Source organism: Pomacea canaliculata, linkage group LG6 (assembly GCF_003073045.1).
Source record: "Pomacea canaliculata isolate SZHN2017 linkage group LG6, ASM307304v1, whole genome shotgun sequence".
Lineage (NCBI taxonomy): Eukaryota > Metazoa > Mollusca > Gastropoda > Architaenioglossa > Ampullariidae > Pomacea > Pomacea canaliculata.
This window is the reverse complement of record NC_037595.1, coordinates 27,015,654-27,024,892: the sequence shown is the minus strand read 5'-3', so window position 1 is coordinate 27,024,892 and position 9,239 is coordinate 27,015,654. Positions and strand designations below refer to the sequence as shown.

At 40.1% G+C, this 9,239-nt stretch overlaps 1 protein-coding gene across 2 annotated transcripts; it reads right to left on the bottom strand.

The window, feature by feature from the left end:
- Window positions 1-885: 885 nt before the first annotated feature.
- Window positions 886-5,706, bottom strand: LOC112565790 (cytochrome P450 2H2-like). 2 transcript variants are annotated; one of them, XM_025241560.1, is made up of 5 exons: window positions 5,106-5,706; window positions 4,398-4,440; window positions 2,428-2,806; window positions 1,893-2,214; window positions 886-1,785 (listed from the first exon to the last, which is right to left on the bottom strand). In XM_025241560.1, the coding sequence occupies exons 3-5, from the start codon at window positions 2,777-2,779 to the stop codon at window positions 1,761-1,763; spliced, it is 699 nt and encodes a 232-aa protein (XP_025097345.1). In that variant the 5' UTR covers window positions 2,780-2,806; window positions 4,398-4,440; window positions 5,106-5,706; the 3' UTR covers window positions 886-1,760. The 2 variants fall into 2 exon arrangements, with proteins under 2 accessions (XP_025097345.1, XP_025097344.1); XM_025241559.1 differs by having other exon boundaries at window positions 4,398-5,706.
- Between the last annotated feature and the right edge of the window lie 3,533 nt (window positions 5,707-9,239).

Sequence of the window (9,239 nt, the reverse complement as noted above, 5' to 3'; positions counted from 1 at the left end):
GTCTTTTTATTTCCTCATTCCGTAATCTGCTCTTCCTTGTATGCAGTACACAAATCTAAAACTGTAAAGTTCACAACAAACAATTAAAAAATCCCACAACAGAGCAAGACAATGAAAAGCTTCGCAGAGAGGACTGGACTTCTTTTTGAGAAGGCCTTTGACTCTGTAGACAGCGAAATCATCTGGAAACTGATGCAGCACAACGGACTTCCACCAAAGTTCATCGCCATCATCCAGCAGTTGTATGAGAACTCGACATCCCGGGTGATACACAAGGGAAAGCTGATTGACCCCTTCACAGTGAGGACTGGAGTGAGGCAAGGTTGTCTGCTCTCACCAACAATCTTCCTGATCGTCATAGACTGGATCATGAGAAGAACAACCTCTAACAGCAACACGGGCGTTCAGTGGACCTTCGCCAGGCAGCTTGAGGATCTTGACTTTGCGGATGACATCAGCTTGTTGTCCCACAATCAACAACACGCACAGACAAAGCTCACTCGGCTCGCAGAAGAAGCAGCAATGACTGGCCTGACCATCAACATCAAGAAGACGGAGGTAATGTGGGTCAACAACAAGAGAAAAGCTCCACTCCAACTACATGGAGAATGTATTACAGAGTATAGCCGTTTCACCTACCTTGGCAGCATAGTCAGCAGCAAAGACGGAGGTACATATGAAGATGTCAGAAGCCGAATAAACAAAGCCAGGCTTGCATTCCACACCCTATGACCTGTCTGGAGCTCCAAGGCTTTGTCTCTACACAGTAAGATCCGCATCTATAATACCAATGTAAAGTCAGTCCTTCTGTATTTATCTGAGACATGGCGGGTGACAAATGCCAACAAGATACAGACATTCGTCAACAAATGTCTGCGCCGCATTCTTAACATCCGATGGCCTGAGAAGATCTCCAATGCAGACCTGTGGGAGAGAGCCAACCAAAACCCTGCCAGCCAAGACATCAAGAGGCGGAAGTGGGGATGGATTGGCCACACCCTGTGAAACAATACCTTACTTCATATTTTTTGATTCAACTCTCGTTTTTCTTTTTTTCCTAAGAAAGGCATAGCTTTAATCTCTAATGTCGCATAATGAGGCTATTTCCTCAATTATTCAGCGCATGCGCAGAGCGCGCTGGTGGGTGGTTAGGGTTAATGACTGGAGTCTGTTAACCATCCAGTTGCCGTTACTAAGACATGAACGTACGAAGGTACAGAGATGGGTGGAAATGAACACTGTTGTGTTATAAATTGCTGCGACAGAAAATTAAAAAAATCAGTAGTAAAGTTAGTACTATCTTATTTTGTAAGATATAAATCAATAAATATTCATAAAGCTGTCACATAATTCACATCTATATTCACTCTCTATCTGTTTAATCCTTTGCAAATCAATGTTTTCTGATTTTCGTCCTGTGTGTTTGTGTGTCTTTTTATTTCCTCATTCTTTAATCTGCTTTACATTGTATGTAGTACACAAATCTAAAATTATAAAGTTCACAACAAAAAATAAAAAATCCCATAACAGAACAAGAACAATGAAAAGCTACAATTCTCAGCGAGGACTGGAGTGAGGCAAGGTTGTATATGCTCTCGCTGACAATCTTGCTGATCGTCATGGACTGGATCATGACAAGACAACCTCTAACAGCAACACGGGCGTTCAGTGGACCTTTGCCAGGCAAGTTCAGGATCTCGACTTTGCGGATGACATCAGCCTCTTGTCCCACAAGCAACAACGTGCACAGACGAAGCTCACTAGGCTCGCAGAGCGATGACTGGCCTGAAAATCACATCAAGAAGACGGAGATAATGCGGGTCAACAACAAACGAGAAGCCCCACTACGACTACATGGAGAATGTATTACAGAGTCTGACCGTTTTACCTACCTTGGCAGCATAGGCAGCAAAGATGGAGGTAGAGACGAAGATGTAAGAAACCGATTAAACAAAGTGAGGCTTGCATTCCACACGTTGTATTCGAAGCGTTCTCCGAAGACGATGGAGCAAATGTTGTTGGACACACTGGTGTAAGTAAGTGTTTTGGGGTCGAAGGCAGCACCCTGAAGAGCGGCCACGGCCTTGACATACTCTCTGACCTCCTCCTGGATCTTCTCGGCCAGCAAGTTCCTGCCCAGCCCCATCTCACGCAGAATCTTAAGCGACACCTTCCGCTGCTCCTTCCAATGGGCGCCCGACGTGCCGACAACACCTGGTCACGTAAGGAAGGGTTATTAAGGATACTTGCGCGCGCAAACAGTTTTTGGAACATTTATTTAGTGTGTGGACCTCACGAGTTAAATGTTGAAGATCGTCTTATCATATTATAAGGTCGTTTGGGAGATTCATCAGGTAAGGGAAAAGCAGCAATCATTTCCTCTCTCGCAGGTGTAAGGGGTAATTTCGTATTCTACTGCATCCTCACCTCTATTTTTCGCAATTACATCCGTGAGGAACATGTGAGGCCGGTCAGAGAAGACGTCGCCATGTGTCACCAGGGCGTCCTTGATGACCCTGTAGCCACTTAGCACCACTATCAGACGGTTGCCAACGTAGAGACTGAATACTTCGCCGTACTGTCGCCGCCACGCTGAGAACTGCACCATGGGATCTCTGCTTAGCAAGTGCAGATGACCGATCAGAGGGAGGGCTGTTCCAGGCCCCGGGGGTAAGCCGGAAGGACGCCGAGTCGACCACCACCATAGTAAGAGCACCAGCGTCACCATCACACCCAGCAGAAATGTTGTAGCCTCATCTTGAATCATCGCTGTAGTCATGGCAACGGCAAGATCCTCTGTAGATCACTGTGAAGTTAAATAAAGTAGTAATATTTTTTTCTGTTTTAGGGATTCAACATTTGTTTCATTTTTTCCAAAGAAATGGAATGTGAACAGGAAAATTTGTTTCCTCGTGCTAAATTTTGGTTATCCGTTTAAATGTTTACTATGATTTACTGTAATTTAGGCGGCCCGGTGGCGCAACGGTTAGCGCTGTTAGCGCCTGTCACCAATACAGTGAAGGTTGGCTGCCCTGAGTTCATTTCTCGTCTCGGGCATGCTGTTCTTTCTCTGCACGTGGCATCTGTTTACAGGGCTGGCCGCCCTCCGCCAAGGACGGTCCCAAGCCCGGCTGAAAAAGGAGGATGGTTGGGCGTGGGGCCAGCACCCCCACCCCGTTAAACAAATCCTTGCTACCGAAACATCGACAACAGTTAAGACTGTAGTCGATGGCCTATGCCCCCAGGAGGGGCGAAAGGGCATAAATAAATAAATAAACTGTAATTTATATTTCATTCATATCTGCTCTATGTTTACCTCCATTCAATACTAGTCATAATTTAATTACCGTCTACGTCTTTAATGGCTAGTTATAATCATTCATAGGTTTAATCTCTGATGTAACATAATGATGCTATTTCTTCAATTATTCAGCGCATGCGCAGAGCGTGCTGGTGGGTGGTTAGGGTTGACGGCTGGGGTCTGTAAACCAACTAGTTGTCGTTACTTAGACATGAACGTACGACGGTACAAAGATGGGTGGAAATGATCACTATTTTGTTATAAATTGCTGTGACAGTAAATTAAAAAAATTAAAAAAGACTTTTTCAGATAGTAAATGCCTAAAAACTCGAAAGACTAAAATTGTGGTAGGTTGTAAACGATACGAAGAGAGAATTTCGTGCTAGCAAGAAATTAAATTTATACTAAGATTTTCACATAAATGAACCAACTCAACAGCACATCGTGGGTATAAAACTGTAAGCAAATACTACCACAAGGACCAAAACAACTGCGTACAATGTAAGCTCGAACTTTCTGGCCAGGCTTCAAAAAAAAAATAATGTAACATATCCATCGTCAGCATTGATTCCGAAATAACAGCTGACGGAGGGAAGTTTTCAAGAGTGAAGATTAAAACTTGTGTAAGATATAAAGCAATGAACATCCATAAAGCTGTCAAATTATTGACATCTATATTCACTATCGATTCGTTTAATCCTTTGCTGATGACACTCATCTGTAACTATATACCAGCTGTTGTCCTTCCCAGGACCCAAGGCATCCAGCCATTCAGTTGCTGTTACACATTGGCGTAAAGAGAAAGGACGAAAAAGATGTCAGCTGTGTTAGAAATGGCCGCAACAATAAATTTTAAAAAGGCAGGAGAAAGTTAGTATTATCTGCTTTCCAGATGGTAAATGTGTAAAAGCTCGAGAGAGAAATATTGTAGTAATGTCGCACGCGATATGAAGAGAGAATTTCGTGTTGACAGCAAACTCAACAGAACATGGGGCCGACATTTCGAATTGGGATTGTCACACAAATGACTTGTGTTTAATCAGCTACATCCCAACATTACATCGTGGTCATAAAGGTAAAAGTATACAAGCATCACCGTGAAAGCTGTCTACAATGTCCACTCCAACTTCTTTGCCAGACTTGGAGACATGTCATGTAAAAGTTGCGAGTTGCAGCGCCAGGCAGTGATTCCGAAAAAACAGTGGGCAGAGAGAACAAGATATATGTTAATAAATGTATTAATAATAAATATCCATAGGCAGTCACACAATTAATATTGTTATAGTAAAGGAACGAATCGTTGGAGAAACAGAAATGTGCTGACTAATGTTTTGTTTATCGCTTTTAAATTTCACCATGATGTGCTCGCCAGATCCCATATATATATATAGAGAGAGAGCAATAAATAACAAATACTTTTCACTTCAGCTACAGTTTTGACGAAAGTCCTTTCTACATCCCTTCTCCTAACACAAACACACACACACAAAAGAGAGGAGAAATTTCCAAGCATTTAACAAACCTGTCCCTATATCATTTACATAAAATATGTTGTGCAAAGCACACTGAAATAATCGCTGATATTTTAAGCCTCTATTCATTAAGAGCCACGATAATTTTTTAATTAGGCTTATACTTGTGCTTATCAGTAAATACACTGCTCATGGCTGCTGCTGTCCATCTTTAGTTGAAATGAGTGAAGACCATGTTCCACCCTTGTGTCTAGTGCTGTTCACACGAGAAGAAAGGTGTTGATGGTAGCAGCCGACAAATGATGGACAGGACACGGGAACAATATACTTACCACTGAAAGCAGAAGAAGTCCAGCAGAACGAAAAGTGTTGTAGTCGTGATGTCTGTCAGGACAATCTGTAATATACTCCGCTTTTGGATGAATTGATTAAATCCATCCTCACAAAGAGGCTGGCAGACCTCGCGCTAAAGTACAGTACAGGTGACCGCTGTGTGAACCTCCCATACCACGTGACTTGAAATCCCGCATATTGTTTCCAGTGACAACATGGTGACTGTTGACGTTTGAGATACCAATGTCAACTGTTCAATGTTATGTCAAACAATATCACACTCTCGAAAGGGGGTGTCGCAAACATCCCTTCCCCAGTAATTTCGGGCAAAGTCGAAATCCCTGCATTTCATTAATTATTTAGATTGAGAGCTCATCTTGTTTGTGCGAAAGAGAGGGCACATTCAACAAGGTGATGGCTGATAATGGATGTCAGCACCCTCTTCTCTTCAGACTGTGTTGGATTCCTCCTAAATCCTTGTACCTTTATTTAGGATGGTGATGGCTGCTGGCACGAAGGACCTCTGGTAGGCAGCTTTCCGTACACGTGTGGCACTTTATAGCGCCTGCCTGAGGGCAACAGCTGGAAGTTGGGATGGAGAGGGTGTTAGGTCAGAAATGATGTTATGTGCCATCTTTCTGACTGCATGAAGGTACAAGTCAGAAAGTGGCACCTGTGATATACCAATAATTTTATTAGCCTGGTGGATGACTCTGGCCAGCCTTGCCTTGTCGTTGACAAGGAGGTGACCATACCAGGCAGCGATGTTAAATGAGAGGATGTTCTCAACAAGAGACCTGTACACAGTCTCCAGCACCCCAGAGCTGACATTGAAGCTGCAAAGTCTCCTCAGAAGGTACAGCCGTTGCTGGGCCTTTTTTGTACACTTGGTTCACGTGATCACTAAAGGAGAGCCTCCCGTCGATCACAGTACCAAGGTACCTGAACACAGCAGTGATAAGGCTGTGGCGACGGTCAAACGTTTCAAAACTATATTTATTTACTATTACAGAGCACGAGAGCAATACAGGAGAAATAAAGGATTCGTTTCTCACTTAATTACCACTTATTAGCATTATGTCGGTTGCCGATGTTCATAAAAATCGAAAAAATCCAGTGAAATCGACCCTTGTGTCCTTCCGCCGAGTAGCCACGATATCTTCCCGAGATGGTCAAGCAGACGAGTCTTTTGTGACTTCACAAACGACAGGAAGTGTCTGTGGTCATTGCTAGGATAGTGATCGGTGGTGTCTCTTAGTTGGATTTGTGATCTCCAAAGTCATTAACTATCGAGATGGCCATGAATAATGTTCAATTTTACCAATTTGAACCACTTGCATCAGCTCACAATCGACTGAACATCCTCGGAGGACGAGGAAAATGTTGCAGCAGTCGAAGCACAAAGCAGGTACGTAGGACTATAGAAGTAAGTCATACTGTGTGCAAGGGAACAGAAAGTGAACGCATGCTTTACCTTCAAGCACTTTAAATAAACATAATGCACTCAAACTCTTTACACTGGGCTTTGTTGTTGACGAATTCACTTCGTAGTGTATTTAAAAAATAAAATTACATTTGGTATGCTAATTATTTCCTCACACACACCGGAATATTCACATTGTATATGATAATTTGGGTTTTAAGTGAACTTTCCTAAGGATAGTTTAAAAAATTAATAGTTTGAAATATCTGTATTTAAATATTTTAAACAGACTTTAATATAATACTATTTGCAGCCTTTTTTGGGGGTATAGTTTGAATAATTACACTAATGACTTACTTTATAACAACAGGGTTGTCCATGGGACATATTTTTCTATCCCATTCCATCCCGTCCCATGGCAATTTATGCCTGTCCCATCCCGTCCCGTCCCACGGGACGTTACCATGGGATTCCCATGGTATTAACAATCCTATGGACAACACTGAAAACCACTTTTCGGCTTTTGTTCTATAATTCCTGCTACTTCACATACAATAGATGATTCAGAGGAAAGATTTAAATCCTTGATGAATGAAATAACAGTAAATTTATTTTGCAATATCAAGTATCGACTACCATGGGAAATACAAATGTGTGCTGTCCCATCCCATCCCATCCCATGGGACGTTTCCCATGGGATTCCCATTCCTATGGACAACACTGTATAACAACGATGGATAGAATTCAAGCAGAGACGTTTGCTTTATATGTTATTATGCCTGTGCTTTTAACTTATATGTTTGTTGTTTAAATGTGTATTTACATAGATTCATTTATCACAGTTTCAGACTGGTGCATTTGTGAGCATTGTGAGGAATGGCCACAACAAATGTTGAAGCATAAAAAAATGTAGAGTAAAAGCTTAAAAGTGAATTGTCGAGAAAATGTTCCCTATACATCATGAAAATTGTTACATTTATCCAAATCCAGTTATTGGACACACTTCATATCAGATGCATAAAATACTTTCATGTATCTGACATGAATTGTAAAATAAAAATCTTCCTTTGTTAACATTAATTTCTTTTATTTGTTCAAACTCAGGTATGGGACACACTTTATCTTTATGTCCTAAACAAATCTTGCATGCATCTGGCATTTTTATTTTTACAAACATCATTTCTGAAATACTTGGTGCTGAATTTACCTTTCATTCTTTATTTTCTTACAAACTAATAATAATGCAAGGAAAACTGTGTGAGAACTGATTTCTTTCTTTCACATAATATACAGACATGTGGCTTAATCTTTTTATTTCCTCAAGTTCCACTGCATGTGAATTTTTCAGTTGATTGCTCTGTAAGCATTTAAAACAGTTTCAACAATGTATTTTGTCATAATTTTCTTAATTCTTGCACAGTTATGGATTCCAATAAACCAAGTGGACAATTTGAGACACATGTGTGTTTGTGTACTTGTCAAAGGTTGAACATTTAGGAAGCCTAAAAGAGTGTGGCTGTGATGTCCAGGAGTAATGATGGCCACAGGAGCCGTCTTGGCATATGGTTATAAATTTGACTTCTATGTGACACTCATCTATAGTTGTGATAGAGGGGTTGCTACACTGCCTGCAGACACTCAGCAGCTCCTCCGACTTCTTTTCGTGAATGATAAATTTTCTTTCCAGGAAGGGATTTGTGCCCAGTTCATCTTTCTGAGAATTCCTAGAGACAAATATCGAGACTAAAATCATAGTTAAAACCATAAATCATTTTTATAGATAAATATCAGCTTAAATTCTTGTGCTAGCATGTTTCTGACATAAACTATCAAGTACTGACTGTTTGTTAGTAACTGCAATATAAACTTTGTTTACTGGTGCTCCTCGACTGCTGAATTATTCCACTCTGAGGTGTCATTTTCATTTTCTGACTCCCATATCAATATCAGGATCACACCTAGCAGACATTTATAGACACAATTTCCTTCTTTTTCATTTCATTATGAAAAAAATTTATCCACATAAAAATTTTACAAAGCCATATAAAATTATTTTTTTATCTAAGTGTTTAAAACTGCACATATTTTTGGCCTTGAATATCCTTATAAGAAGAAAATATCTGGCACAGTTTGTGGAATTCATGCCAATTTTAGATAAAAGAGATGTGTAATAGAGAAAAGAACTAAAATGTGGCCATTACCTTTCAGGATTGGAGCTGAGATCTGGGTCTGGACCTCTTTATTTAAGCACAGTTGAACTGTTTGTTGTGACTGACTTGTTATAGTCTGAACATTAAAGTTTTATAAAGTAATCATTCCACAAAACATTAAAACAATAATAAAACATATATGATTATACCATGTGATCAAGCTATTATTATTTTTAATTCTTTACAGTATCCAACATAAAACACAATCATTAATATTACTCTAATTTTCAAATGTTGAAATATCAAGTCTAACTTCCGCAGTGTACTGCACATAGATTTCACTACTATTGTTGATAAGCTCATTATGTAGGAAATACCTTTCACATGAATTTTATTGTTTTTAGATTTCATAAACAAATAGGCTGTCTTTTCAAAAATATGAATTTAAAAATATTTCATTTATAAAAGCAAACAATGATTTTAAAAAAAATAATGTAACAAGTGACAGGATTTCAACAATCATTTCTTTTACACTTTCAGTTTGATGCTGACATTTTTCA